Source organism: Egretta garzetta, unplaced genomic scaffold, assembly GCF_000687185.1.
Source record: "Egretta garzetta isolate BGI_Z169 unplaced genomic scaffold, ASM68718v1 scaffold43, whole genome shotgun sequence".
NCBI lineage: Eukaryota > Metazoa > Chordata > Aves > Pelecaniformes > Ardeidae > Egretta > Egretta garzetta.
The window spans coordinates 1,699,975-1,714,964 of NW_009259047.1; the positions used below are offsets into that span (position 1 = coordinate 1,699,975).

General features: G+C 44.7%; 1 protein-coding gene across 1 annotated transcript in view; it reads left to right on the forward strand.

The window, feature by feature from the left end:
* Positions 1–10,406, forward strand: part of LOC104122899 (vitellogenin-2-like) — a 25,279-nt gene extending 14,873 nt beyond the window's left edge. The window contains exons 25-37 of the mRNA XM_009635087.2: positions 19–71; positions 553–603; positions 1,537–1,626; positions 3,029–3,241; positions 3,336–3,478; positions 3,861–3,999; positions 4,525–4,660; positions 5,124–5,310; positions 5,637–5,725; positions 6,825–6,922; positions 7,678–7,837; positions 9,254–9,415; positions 10,288–10,406. Coding sequence (XP_009633382.2) covers positions 19–71; positions 553–603; positions 1,537–1,626; positions 3,029–3,241; positions 3,336–3,478; positions 3,861–3,999; positions 4,525–4,660; positions 5,124–5,310; positions 5,637–5,725; positions 6,825–6,922; positions 7,678–7,837; positions 9,254–9,415; positions 10,288–10,406 — 1,640 coding nt within the window. The remainder of the gene's footprint in view (positions 1–18; positions 72–552; positions 604–1,536; positions 1,627–3,028; positions 3,242–3,335; positions 3,479–3,860; positions 4,000–4,524; positions 4,661–5,123; positions 5,311–5,636; positions 5,726–6,824; positions 6,923–7,677; positions 7,838–9,253; positions 9,416–10,287) is intronic.
* Positions 10,407–14,990: the final 4,584 nt, after the last annotated feature.

Genomic DNA, 14,990 nt, shown 5'->3' on the forward strand with positions numbered 1-14,990 from the left:
GGCACAGAAGAAGCGGAGGTAGCAGCAGCAGTAGCAGCAGCAGTAGCAGCAGCAGATACTCCGAAATATGGGTAACTTTGTCGTAAATTGACCAATGCTGCTAATGTTCATGAATCACATTCCTGATGGCAGCTGGCTTTGCATCATAAATCAGGAAATTATGAGTTGACACAGTAAATTTTAGCAACATAAAGTTGCAAAATTTATTCTGCAAGCACACCTGCAATCATTGGCTCAGATGTTTTCTTCAAAGCATCTCAAAAGTTTCCACAAGTTTGTGCAAGCTTATAGACAGGGAAGTATTTTTTGCCAATTTACTACTCTCTGTCAATATACTTTGCATGTTTGTGCCTTAATTTTGTGGTAGGAACATTAATGTTTTATACAAACTACAAGCCTTGCATTATGTGTTTGTGACTAAGCATACAGAACGATGTAGGAATGATAATTAGTGAAATCCTTACTTAATTACCAGTGCTCAGATTTCAATGTAATTGCAGCATTTCTTTTCTTCTGAGGCTTTTCATCTTCTTGTTTTTATCATTTTCAAAGGGAGATGATGAGATTTATCGGTATCGCTTTAGGTCAGCGCATAGACAAGAGGTGAGTTTTTCTTTCCTCAGTAAATTAAGTACGGAATTTGTCATGAGTCAAATGGAAACCTTAAAGGCAACTTGTTGTATTTGTTGAGGAAAATTACAGTACTGATAGCATTTAGAACACCAAATCAACCATGGTGGTTCTTCTGAGATGCATAAATACAAAGAGCTATGTTCTCCTTTGTGTTGCGCTCATGATGCCATTTGCGGCTCTGCCAAGTAGATGCAAAGCTCCACCAAAGCAATACAAGGGACTGGGGATGCACACTTTGAGGGAACAAAGATCCTACCAGCAAGACCCTGGGTCATTTGACTGGCTTTGATCACCTGGCTTCTGGGGTTGGAATTACTGTTGATACACACCAGGATAGCTACGTTGACAAATGTGGGAGGGTACCTTATTTTATGGTACTTTAGTTCAGCAGAAGATTCTTACTAGGGCATGATCCAGCCAGGAGCAGTGCACTTGTTATTAGTGTTCCACAAAAAGTAAAAAAAATCAGCTGTATGTGTCCATTCGGTTGATCCTTTCCATTCAGTTGGTCCATTCATTGTGTCCTCCAGTTGATCAGGCCCTTCCAGAAGTAAAATGAATCAGTGTTGGTCTTTCATATTAAATCAAGGGGCTGGTTCAATTTGATTTGCTCTGATCCATTGTTTTTTCACACAGAGAATTCTCATCTAGACATGTTCCTTCTTTGCCTCTTGTGAGGGGTCAGATATATTTGGGTAAACAAGATATTTCAGAGATGTATCACATGTACTAAGCAGGACAAAGTGTATTTTATTGCAAGACATTGAGCTGCTCAGTGTTGGAACGTAAGTTTCCTAACACCAAGTGCCATCACAGAGAGTATTCTGCAGCATTGCCTAATGCGATTTCTTCAAACATCCTTTTAAGTTACCCTCCTGAGCATGATGTATTTTCTTCTTGCAGTTCCCAAAAAAGACGCTCCCAGCTGACCAACCTAGCAGCACGTATTCCTCTACCAAATCCAGTCAAGCCTCATCTCGAGCTGCTTCCCGGGTTAGTTGCATCATTTTTAGGGGCTTTTGACAGCTTGGAAGAATGGCAGAGTGGCCGTGCACTGGCAGTAATTGTACAGCTAGGATAATGGGAAGAGAAAAATACCACCTCTTAAGTCTCAAGTGTCAATCAAGAGTGAGACACACACACCCCAGTTCACACACACACACACACACACACACACACACACACCCCTTCCTCTGCAGAGAGGTGAGGATCCTTCTTACTTGCACCACGACTCTTTCCTCATGGCAATCTCACCCAACAGATGCCTGCGGAGACTGATCCCTTCCAACCTGTGACCTCGGCAACCAGGAGGAAAGTTAAGGTCTTGCAGTGCCAGTGCAAGGGCGTTGGTGGTGGAGGCTGAGGCTGAGGAGCCTCAGCAGAAGGCACGCTCCAGAGGTGGCATGTAGCACCTTGGCTCCTCACCAGCACCCAGTCTGATGCGTGCAGGCTTGCCCTCTGGGGCAAGTGATGAAGTGAAGTCTAATGATGGAGTGAAGGAATTGCAGGTCATAGCACACTTAAGGCCCTGCTGTCAAGGGGGGAGCTTCTTGATGTTGAAGACGGCATCCTGGATTACATTTTGTGCTCGGGTGCTGTGCAAACACAACACCTGCCTGCCCCACAGAGCTCACAGCTGAAGTGTGAGGTGAAAGCCAACAGACCAACCAGACAGATAAACAGGAGGACATCCCCAGCTGGGGGATGTACTTGTTGTGAGAATGAGTGATGAGTGCAACTGCCAGCTGATGTTGTTAGTCAACCCGAACCACTTTCATTCACAGGCAAATATATGGATATCAACAATGAAGCCCAAATCATACAGTCATTACTGGAGAAGATGAGGGGTAATGGGTACAATTACTCCTGGGGAGATTCCGACTGGACACAAGAGGAAAATTTTTCACAATGATAACAATCAGCCATTGGAATAATCTCCCCAGGGAAGCAGTGGATTCCCCAACATTGGACACTTTTAAGATTCAGCTGGACAGGATGCTGGGCCATCCTGTCTAGACTGTGATTTTGCCAAGAAAGGTTGGACCAGGTGATCCTTGAGGTCCCTTCCAACCTGGTATTCTATGATTCTATGATACTGTATCCTAATGATAGGAATATTTTCATGGTATCAGGTGTAGCTCAGAAAATGGCACAAATTTTGCCTCGTATAAAACACAGTGATAAATTCTGTCTGTGCATGCAGAGGCACATGCGCATTAAAGATATATGCATTAGAGTTTATAGGCGTGCATATGTGTGTGGTACATATGCTGGTATATATTTGCAGTTCAGTTGCTTATTTTTCATTTATCCATCTAGATCGTGCATCTAAAATGTTCCATGGTAACTCTTTTGTAATGATATTCTTTGCATCCTTTCTCCCTCTTCTTCTTAGCCTAAGTTTTTGGGAGATGTTAAAACACCAGTATTAGCTGTTTTTCTTCATGGCATTCATAACGATAAGAAGATAGGAGGCCTCCAGCTCGTGGTATATGCTGATATTGACTCCATCAGGCCCCGGGTGCAGGTATTTGTGTCAAACCTCACAGATTCAAGCAAGTGGAAGTTCTGTGCTGATGCTTCAGTCCTCAATGCCCACAAAGCAGCGGTAAGGCTCAAAGCCAGTTGTATAAAGCTGTACGCATCACAAGAACACCATGTCCCACGCATTTAAAAATGGGCCATTTCTCTCTCCATTATAGGCTTACCTGAAATGGGGCCGGAATTGCCAGGACTACAAGATTTCAACCGAGCTGGTAACCGGGCGGTTCGCTGCCCACCCCGCTGCACAAGTGAAACTGGAGTGGCCTAAAGTTCCTTCAAGTGTCAGATCCATAGCAGAATGGTGAGGTTTTAGTCTTTAGTGACACTTCTTCATGGTATCGGTCAGCTGGGAAAAATCAGCATCCACCCATGAGGTTCTAGTGGTTAAAGTACCGGATATTGTTTTATTTTGTTATTTATAAAAGCTGAGTGAGAGATCACAGCCATCCTAATGTACTGTACAGTAAACCTTTATACTGGACATAATTACTGAAAACTGAGGACCAGATCCTTCATTTCACTGAACACTTGATCAGTAAAGCAGAGGTGGTCACGGGGTCCTAACCAGTGACCCTGCAGACTCTGTATGCTGCTTGCACGCAGATGTGAGAAGGCTTGATTGGGATCTGTGCTGCTTTTTGCTTCTCTATTTCACCAGATCTTTCTGATTTGAATTTTTGAAGGTTTTACAGGTTTGTCCCCGGGGCTGCATTTATGCTGGGGTTCTCTGAAAAAACGGATAAGAATCCTTCTCAACAAGCCAGGGTGATCGTGGCTCTAACTTCTCCAAGGACATGTGACATTGTTATCAAGCTTCCTGATGTAATTATGAAATATTATTATCACTCTCCTATTTTTTTCCTAGTAGAGATGTTGAAACTGTTGGATTGTAGTTACGGTGGTCAATTCTGAGAAAGAAAAATTAAGTAAGCATCAGTTTGCGTGCAAATGATATAAAAAGGTTGAGAAGTTATTTTAATTAGATCCAAGAATATTCAGAGTGATTTTGTTCATGGAAAAAGAGAGTGCCGTGGGTACTCGTAATGACATACGTTTCCATCTGTAGTAGCTCCATACATGTTCACCTAACCACCTTTGAAGGGGAATAATTCATTCTCTCCCAAATAATGACTGAATGATGACCCACACCATGAGAGAAGACTGTAAGCAGAAGCAAAAAGCTCACAGGCAGTGAGTCAGGTGAAACATGTTCACGGAAATTCTTTGTCAACCGAAGTAGAAGGATTTGAAATTAATTTCCAAATAGGAGAGAAAGCTGATCTCAGCTGTTTGCTGCGAACAGCTGGCAAAAGTGTGTTTTGAATGTGCTTTTGAATTCCTTTGCAGGTGATCCTCTATGAAAAAGCCATGAGGCTTCCCCTGTCACTCCCCGTAGGTCCGAGGATACCAGCTTCAGAGCTGCAGCCTCCCATCTGGAATGTCTTTGCTGAAGCCCCCTCTGCAGTGCTCGAGAACTTGAAAGGTCAGGGTCTAATCTGGTTCTGAAGCAGGACATCCTCAGTCTCCCCAGTTACTTGAGCACCTTCTGTGAACTTTTCTGGGGTTATTTGTCTCCAGCTAATTAGGAAATGTGCTGTAATAATGCCAGGATGGTTCAAATGGGAGAGAATATTGTGCACATAGTACAGAAATCATCAGCATTTCAGGAATCAAGATACCCATTATTTGAATAGGTACCATTTAAACTTTCTGGGAATTATTTTTTATTAGACGGGGGAGTAAATTTTCCATGTTTTTTTCAGAATTTATGAGTGCTTAGTAGCCAAACGTCCCTGTGATCCATACAATAATATCACATAGAGGAAAAAGAATAAACCAAACGCGCCCCAAACCCTTAAAATAATATAGCACTAAAAATAAAATCTGCCATTTAATTACTTTCTTTTATGGAAAAGCAAATACTCACTGACATCTTATTTAACCAGCTCGCTGCTCGGTTTCCCACAACAAGATCACAACCTTTAATGAAGTTCAGTTTAACTACACGATGCCGGCAAACTGCTACCACGTCTTGGCTCAGGATTGCAGCTCTGACCTTAAGTTCCTGGTGATGATGAGGAACGCCAAGGAAGCTATGGACCTGAAAGCAATCAACGTCAAGCTTGGCAGGCAGTAAGTAACTCCTGCCAGAGGTGGGGGGCCTGAGGGACGACATCATCCGTGTTTAACGTGAGGGGAGCTTAGATCTGAGCTTTGCTGCGATGCTTAGCAGCCCATGGGGTTTCAGCGTTTCCCTTCTTTACTTGCCATGCATATTGAATGTGATGCCAATGATGTTATCCCGCATCTACGGCAACAAGAATACCCCGATGTAATTTAAGTCGTTGAAACGAGCTTATGCTGTGACTGGTGACGTTTAGTGAGCAGGAAAACGCCTTTGTCACCGTACGCATATGAACGTGGTACAAACAGGGTATGAACGCTCGTCTCCTTTACAGCGAAATTGATATGCATCCTGAGAACGGAGAGGTGAAACTGCTGGTAGATGGGTTTGAAAGCCCCAAGAACGTTTCATACGTATCTGCTGGTAAGTGATGCAGCATCTGTTGTTTCATTTTCACTTATGTTTTAGGAGAAAGAAAGGCAAACAAAAAATCTATCGAAGAGATTCCACCCGTTTGTATTCAATAAGTATTTCTACCTTTGGTTGTAACATTAGTATTTCAGAACGTGTATTGTACCCCCTTGCACAGGAACATTTAGAAAAACCGATTAGAGTGTGCAGCTCTTGACGTAGCCAAACCAAGCAAGATGTAACTAACATGAGGATCCCTCCTTTTCATACGCTACTGCAGCTCCCGCTGGAGTTCCAAATTTGAGAAGCGTTTTGGTTACACTATAAAATCTTGCTTGATTAAAACATTTTGAAGTAGAGCTTTTCTAAAATTCACCGCGCTGGTATATCAGTGCTTTTCCTAGTTTGACTTGTAGGCATAAATTTGGCTAGCGTTTTGAAATCTGCTAGGAATAACTATGGAGAACTGGTAAGTAGCCTGCTTACTTCTCCCAAAGCAGGAAAAGTTGGTTTTTTCTCCTGTGAAAGGACACAGGTGGCCCTTGTTTCACGCTGTGCGATGCAGCCAGGGGCTGCGCACGGTGCAGGTGTTTCCTGACTGTCGAGCTCTAGTACACAAACCTGGCTGCATCTGCCAGTGCTGAGCTCTGTCCTAGTTGTTACGTTCTTGGGAAGTGATAACTGTGCTAGAAACGGCTCCAGCGACAGTCACGGTCATCTTTGTATTTCCTTAGGCCATTATAGGGTAGTCAGGGCCTTGTATAGCTGCACGACTATACAGATATTACAGACAGCTCTGTAATCATTTCTAGAAATAAATATCAATATGTTAATTACCCAAAGAAAAATAACTCGGAGAGAAATGAATAAATCTGTGATCATTAAAATTGTTTTCCAACTTTTTACAAACACCTATTTTCTATACATACACCTTTCTACGTTCTTTTACTGTATATTTCTTGACTAGAACAGCTGAGGAATTTAAAGGAAAATACCATTTTAGAAACAGAGCAGTTGCTTTCTTCTTTCTTAAAGAAGCCAGGTTGGGTCTGGTTTGGTTTTAGGTTTCACTTTGTTTTTTTTTTTTTTTTTTTTTTTTTTTTTGTTCTAGGTGCTTCTCTGAGGATCCACAGTGAAAAGCAAGGGCTTGTACTTGTTGCCCCAGCCTACGGCATTGATAAATTGTACTTTGACGGATACACATTCAGGGTACCGTTCTTCCCCTTCATAAGCTTGGGTGTTGAGAAATTTCCGTAGGATTCCCTTAAATCTGTATGCATAAGTGCAAGAGTATACAGCGGCAAAGCCAAATGTGTGCAGAGCCCCAAGAACCCCAAAGGGAGGATGATACTATAGGGTTGCTCAGTCCCGCTCTTTATTTCTGAGCGGGAGAAGTACGGATCTTTCACCAGCAAAAATACCTTGTTGTTGGAGTGCAGGCCTGTGCTGGGAAGCGGGCCTGTGAGTGTACCCACACTGAGCCAGCAGTGCATTTGCAAGAAAAATGAATTTTCAGCTCCTGTCCGCTCTTCTTACAGATGCATAATTCTTTGAATCAGCAAAAATGGAGCCATTCTTTTAAGATGAATGAATGCTTTAAAGGCTGCACTAAAAATAATGTGAAATGGGAATGTTAGAAATCGGTAAACCGTACTGTATCTATTGCTTATACTATGAAAACATCGGTCAGACAAAAACTTCAGCATATCAGTCTAGACTATGAATGACTTTCAAGCCTACTGTGCCAGTCGAGCACATTAAGGCTGAAACAGTTAAAGATGCTGCCGCACCATGGGAGTTTGGCATCTGACTCTCAGACCCTTTTGAATTCTTAGCAAACAGATTTTAAATGCTTGTGCATTAACTTATCCTGAAAGGGACTTCCACAGCAAAAATCTGCTCCATACACGTTAATTTTTTTTACTTTTAAATAGTTTTGATTTTTTTTTTTTTTTTCCTTGAAGATTCAAGTTGCTTTATGGATGGCAGGGAAGATGTGTGGATTATGTGGAAAATATGATGCAGAATGTGAACAGGAATATCGGATGCCCAATGGATATGTAGCTAAAGATGCAGTGAGTTTTGGGCATTCTTGGATTTTGGAAGAAAAGCCTTGCACAGGAGGTATGCAAGCTCTGATAAATTTAGTATAATATTACTGCCATTGTGTTGAACATGTAGAATTTATTTAGAAAATTTTAAATCTGTAAACATTTGGAAAAAAAAGCATTTTGAAAGGGTTCATTATTAAGTTATATTAAGCATTAAAAGTATTTGTCAGTTTAGAAAGGAATAAGAAACTACAAGATAAAAAAAAACAAGCCAAAAAACACAAGTCCAATGAAGTTAAATAACAAAGGTGAAACAAAATATTTGTTTCAGTTTTGAAGTGTTTTAGAAAAAGATCAGAAAAAAAAAAATGCATGAGGATAAATTCCCATGGAATGCTTTGATTTAAACACAACAGCATTTTCCAGCCAGTGTTTGATCCATCAGAAAATCAGATGGGCATTAGCAGTTATTTTACCTTGGCTGATCGCCTGAGTTTTGAACCAGTGCAACCTGTCAAACAAAGCATTCAAGGGTATGAGCAGGTCCAGGGGCTTAATTACATGGTTGAAATTAAAAAAAAAAAAAAAAAGCTGTATTTGAAGAGCTTCGGTAGATTAGGATCTTATGGTGTGCTTGGTGCTCTCAGCTGAGGTTATGATGCAAGAGCATACGACAGTGCTGCAAGGAGTAGAGGCACGTTGCCTTCGTAAAGAAGACTTGTCCCGGTGGGAAGGTCTTCCTCGGTGCCTGGAGATGGCTTCCACGTGTTTAGCTCTACATCAACTGTTACTCTGCTATGTCTTTGTAAAGAATACTGGGCGTCAAACTTGCTTTAGATGGATATGGCGTCCACGTGCATGTACACGATGATTTTCACATGGTTGGTAGTGACACGTGTTTGCATTTTGCATATGGTGAAAATGGCTGGAATTTTAGAGAATAAAGCCTTTAGTCAGGGGTAAATTGTGGTCCATTTAGCTTCTCACACACTTGTAGCTGCCTGTACTGGGAATCCAAAGCAAGATCAATATTGCTGACTGGCAGCAATGACTTCTGGTCTCTCTCTGCAGCAATTTTGAGTCTGAATGGCAGCGGTAATAGTGTGATTCCTTAGTGATTATTCTTATTTGTTCAGAAAGCCCCCCTTTTTTTTCCACTGCTGAATATTCAAAGCTTTTGGATGTGTGTTGGCGGCTATTCTGTGAGCCAGTTTACTTTGCAAAATGTTTATTAGAAAGTATATCAGACTATGTTTCTACATGTTAATCTAGAAACAAACCAGTTGCATTTGAAATTAACTTTCCATAGCTCCATATCTAATTAGCTGATTTGAGAAGTTTATCAGTCAGGGATGCTGCTTTGCTTCTGATCAAAATGTAGTTTCCATAGAGGAAATTTGTTTTGCAAATTGGCAATGTTGGCTGATGGGTCAGTCTGGGGAGATCTGAAGATTTTGCACATGAGCTATCACCAATGCTTGTGTTGCAGTCTGCAAACTGCGGCGCTCGTTTGTGAAGCTTGAGAAGACCGTTCAGCTCGCGGGCGTAGAGTCCAAGTGCTATTCTACAGAGCCCGTGCTGCGCTGTACGAAAGGATGCTCCCCCACCAAGACTACTCCAGTCACTATTGGTTTCCACTGTCTCCCAGCTGGTAAGTCTACAGAAAGCCTACTGAATAGGAGCAGCACAAATGTCTAAATAGATTGTGCCTTGACTCAGTTATTCCACTGGAAATGTATGAATAATCTAACACATCCACAGGTAGGGATGGACTTACCGAGGTATTGGCTGAAGACCTTTCCCTGTTTTCATTAATACGTAAACCTATCTTTAGCGAGAGAGGTGGTTTTCTGTTGTGACTTTACTATCTTTTTCATGATACCGTCATTTAAAACTGAGCTCCTCTTCGTGGTGCTATGAACCAGCAGGGTAAGGGCAGGACAAGAGCACGGTCAACGCTGTGACTCAGCTGCAAACCCGTGTGTTGCAGCCTGTGAGGACTCGGCCACCTCTGATGACGTGCAGCACCCCGAAACAGGGATCCTCACCTTGTCTAGTTTTATATATCACTGCCTTTGGGCGTGATCCTATTTCACTGAGCTGATTTAGGCAATAGAAGGGCAGGTGTGGATGGGATTCCTGCACACAGCGATATAGGAGGCTGTCTTTTTTATGGGTATATTGTAGGTTTTAAGAGATTAGATAAAATAGATATAGATTATATAGATGATAGGTTCATGTCTGTCTTCCAAATTTGTTTTTCCTTTCAGACCACAATATCCTTTCCTACATGCATTACTAATAAAATTCTATGTGGAAGTAGTAGTTTTCAATGTAGAACTGGCTTATGAATTAAGTGGGTGTCCTGGAACCTCTCCGCGTGACTTAGACAAATATAAATATGTAAGCCAGTGAGGAGAAGCCAAGCCTGCTGTAACTAATGACTGGTGCGTGGTAAATGCTGTACCTTGCAAAACTACTTCTGAGTAGGCTGTTTATCTGTGTTTTCTTGTTCCCTCTCAGATTCAGCGACCAGCCTGGTGGACAAACAGACGAAGTTCGACCAGAAGTCAGAGGATATGCAGGACACTGTTGATGCACACATAGAGTGTTCGTGTGAGAACGAAGTCTGCAGCGCATGAAGCTGTACATTGCAGCACAGCAGAAAACAGAAACACTTTAACGTTTTTATTGTGGGGTGTAAGAAAACTCATCTTAAGGAATAATAGGGATACTAAATTAAGTGTGGAATCTTCCCGAGTAATTTAAAGTATTAAACTTTATTACTGTAGAAACTGTTATGATGGCCCATAAATATCTGATTTCGTAATAAATCCAGGCATGGAAAAATGGATGAAGGCTTCCTTATTTCACTGTTATGGAAAGAGGAGGTCTGTGCTGCTTCTCCTCACCCCCCATCATTTCATAGACTTCTTGAATCTGGGACATCCTCCTGAGCACGTGTTGGTGTCGGGCCCCATCGGGGATGTGGGTTGGGTGGCTGTGGTACCAGGCTCCTGCTTGTTTCCCCTGGGGTTTTCTGCCCCGGTGCTGGGGTCCTGTGCACCCAGAGCAGGACCTGACCACCTCGGTGTGATGCAGCAGCAACGCAGCCACGGTGCTCTGCAATAGTTATGTGCCAGCGCTGCCATGGGGAAACGCCAAGATCAGGGAATAAGCCTCATGCCACTGATGGACAAGGCTGCTCTGAGGGAATCAAGAACACGTTGTGTTCCTGATGCACCACATGGAGAAGCTAGTGCGAATCAGAGGTCTTTGAAGAGGACCTGGTGGAGTTACCCAAGTACATCACCTGCCAAAGGGTCTGAAGCAGAGCCAGACCTCTGCATGTTGGGTGAGATCCCCAGCCTCCGCACCCAGCACGAGCCCTCGCTGCAGCCACCATCAGCAGGTGGGCTCTGCCTCCAGTCCACCCACTGCGGGGCTGCGTGGGCCCTGCGAGGGACGTGCTCCTCTGCCGCGAGCGCTGGAGCCCAAAGGATTCCGGCAGATCTGCAAGATGTTTTCTGCTTGTCCCTAAGGCTGTGCTTGCAGGCGAGCGTGCGTGCGAGTGAATTTGTTTTTCAGAGAACTGCTTTTAGGGGATGGTGCAGACACAACCATCGACATTGGTGAGATTGTTGGCAGCTTAAGTCATCAGGAGGTTTGCACAAATTTCCATAGAAATAGTACTGTACTCACTTAGTTTACCTGCCTTAATTTGTTGGTGTTCTCCCAATTAATACACACACATCCAGCCCTTTTTATTACTGACTGACCACACATTTGTTTTTATATTTAGGTTTGTTAATGCAAAGCAGAACGTGATCCTACTGAGTTGTTAAAAATGTAGATTGGCAGTAAATTAATTAAAAGAGAAACAGGTGATTTGGTTCTTAAAATCAGTAGAAACCAATGAAGACAAATAGCACTCGGCGATGACCACGTGGGGTAGAGAGGTAATCGCCAGCTAGTTTTTGAAAACACTTGAGAACGTTCTGTAAAAATTGTGTTGGTTTGCTTCCTGCAGCAGCTTTGGTGCCTTCAGTGGATGAATGGATGTGAGTTTTATAGTCTGGAAAGGTAATGTCCTTAGCACTGGAAGGTGTACGTTTGAAAGACAGATATAGGTGTTCTGTATGGTTTAACTGCCGTCGTGGTACCTTGCGCCGGGGAGGTGGGGAGGTGGCAGCAGGCAGTGTTTGGGCACTACCCGGCAGTAGCAGTAACACGGTGAGCTGGTGGGTTTGCTGCTTGCCTGGAAGTCCCATGGAGCAGAGATGGAAAGCATAGACTTCCCGGGCAACGCCTGAGGCCAAATCCAGTGGAAGCCAGGGCTTTGCAAGACCCCTGGAGCTGGGCTCCAGGGGAGGCTCTGCCATGAGCCCCCCGCTCCAGCAGGGCCAGCCCATGGGCCTCCTCTCCTCCCAACTTGCTGAGGCTGGAGCACAGCTTTGGGGGGGCTCCGGTCTTCCAGCCCAGGTACAAGGGGTGCAATGAGCTCAGCAGCAATGCCGTGGCAGGAGACCCCTGGGTGAGCATCCCCCAACCACCACGGCAGCCTGAGCGCCCAGGAGGATGTGGGGGCATGTGGGCTGTGGGTGTCCAGCTCGGGAAGGGCTACGGGGAGGACTCAGCCAGTCTCTGACCCTCTCCCCGCTGCCGTTGCAGAGAGAGCCGAGCACAGCTCGAAGGAAATGCTGCTCAGGGGAGGTCCTGGGCACAGCAAAGTTGTTTGTCACCCTCACAATTTTCTTAGGATTTTTTTTTTCCCTCTTTCTCTTTTTAATTCAGGTTATATCCTTTGGAGAAATGTGAGGCGTGAAAAGGCTGTGAGTGTATGTGGGGACAGGCTGGGAGTTGAAGCGTTCTTGATGTACTGGAGAAATGATCTAGAAAATAAGAGGGTTCAGTTCTATAACCCCCAAAGGTGAAGCCCTCACCACCAGGTTTTTGCCTACACCTGGAGCAGAAGCATAGATGATCCTGCCTCACGGCAGCATGGCTGGTGTGGCTGGGGGTGCAGCATTTGCTGCCCAAAGCAGTGGGGATGGGGCGAGACCCTGCAAGCCCTGGGCTGGGGGGGGACAGGGGCTTCGGGGAGACCCTGCCCTTACAGCTGGGCACAGCCCCCAGGGCCAACCCTTATTTTGAGGAGTGTTATGGTTCCTGGTGTCACTGTTACAGTGTGGTGGTTTAGTGCTATAGTGTTTTAATTGCAAGACACTGAATACAATCGTTGTTGCATTTAATCTGCCATCACAGCGGCGCCCTTCTGCTTGTGCTGCCACTCACCTCGCGTCCCCGCTGCCCACAAGGTGCTTGGCTTAGTTCTTTAAATAAACCTGTGCAGCTGCATATAGTTATGCTGTAATATATTAGCTCTTGAGCCTCAATTGCCAGTTGTGCCATAATACGTTAGCTCTTGAGCCTCAGTTGCCAGTAGCCGTATACTCAAATCCTTTAGCTACATTTACCAAATCTCCAAAGAGACAACTCAGTAGTGAACTGCTTGGCTTTTCTATCATGTGCCAACAGTTTCACAAGGGAAGGGGTTAAACCAAACGGGACCAGAATATCGTGCCAGTAAAAACGCAGTGAAGTATTTGCCATGTTTCAACATTTTTTTATTTTATTATATATCAATCTTTGATCTAGGAATGAAATCTGCAGTTTCTCAGATGTTATAAATTATATCCCAACTGCCAATTATAAGAAAACATCAGCTAAAGAGCATTATAAAAACTAAGCTGTCTTAGGTAGGAGCCACTGAGCTGTTGATGAGAAACGGAATCCAGACCCTTCCCACGGTGAGCTGGGCAGCAGCTTCGGTTCCTCACCCCCAGAGGAGAAGGTTGGGGGGCAAACGGTGGTCACACGGTGCCAACGTGAACCCCTCAGTCCCAGGGCTGCCGTAACCCTCCCTGTGCTGGTCTTCACGGCAGCAGTGGCTCCCATCAGCCCTGGCTGAGCCCAGCTCCATGCCCCAGCACCAGGGGACCTGGCCAAAAACCCTGGGGCCAAGAGCAGCAGGAGAGCGCTGGGGGGGGTGCCTCCAACAGGACAGGGAAAACGCCTACTGATGAGAGAAGGGGGCTCCACCGTGGTGGGGGGGTGTCGTCCCTTGCTGTGTGACGTGAAATAAGTTTGGGTGAACCAGACTTTGTACGCCTTTGTAAACTAAGAGGTTTGTGTCCCTAACGCCTGCCAGCCTCACCCCTTCCACCTTGCAGGGGGAACCCTCACCAACACCCCCGCTATGGCTAATCACGCCGGTGAAAGGGGATGCTGCATTAGCCCTGTCAGAGAAGGCAGGCGAGGGAAGCATGAACATCAGCGGTGTTTAGCCGCAATGTTTATGATGGCAACGGGAGGTTTCACAGAATCACAAGGGTTGGAAGGGACCTCAGGAGATCATCTAGTCCAACCCCCCTGCTAAAGCAGGCTCTCCTAGAGCATTCCACACAGGACTTCATCCAGGCGGGCCTTGAATATCTCCAGAGAAGGAGACTCCACAACCTCCCTGGGCAGCCTGTTCCAGTGCTCCGTCACCCTTAGAGTAAAGAAGTTTTTCCTCATATTCAACTGAAACCTCTTATATTTCAGTTTGCACCCATTGCCCCTAGTCCTGTCGCTGGACACCACTGCAAACAGACTGCTTCCATCCTCGTGACTTCCGCCCTTAAGATATTTGTACGTGTTGATAAGGTCCCCTCTCAGTCTTCTCTTCTTCAGGCTGAAGAAGCCCAACTCTCTTAGCCTTTCCTCGTAGGGGAGGTGCTCCAGACCCTTTATCATCCTAGTTGCCCTCCTCTGGACTCTTTCTAGGAGTTCCTCATCTTTCTTGAAATGGGGAGCCCAAAACTGGACACAGTTTGCGTTACTGGGTGAATTGCCCGGGCCCAGAGAGCAGCGCTGCGGGTGACAGCGTGTCCCGCTGGCGGCAGGGGCGATAGCAGCGCGGTGTCACAGGATTGCCCAGGGATTTTGCACAATCCTGCTGGAGTACTATCAGTTAGATAAGCTGTGTGCCTTATGGTCAGGTCAGGATAACCTGGGCAAGGTTAGCACAGACTGCAATAGCACCCGGTGCTTCCAATAAATAAGGATAATTAGTAGGTTTTCTTACACAATAAATATTTTGGCTTTAACTATATTTTAATACTCTTAAGCAGCTTTTTCAAAAGGTACTTTCAGAGCATTCAGTTGGTGAAGTGAGAACAAAG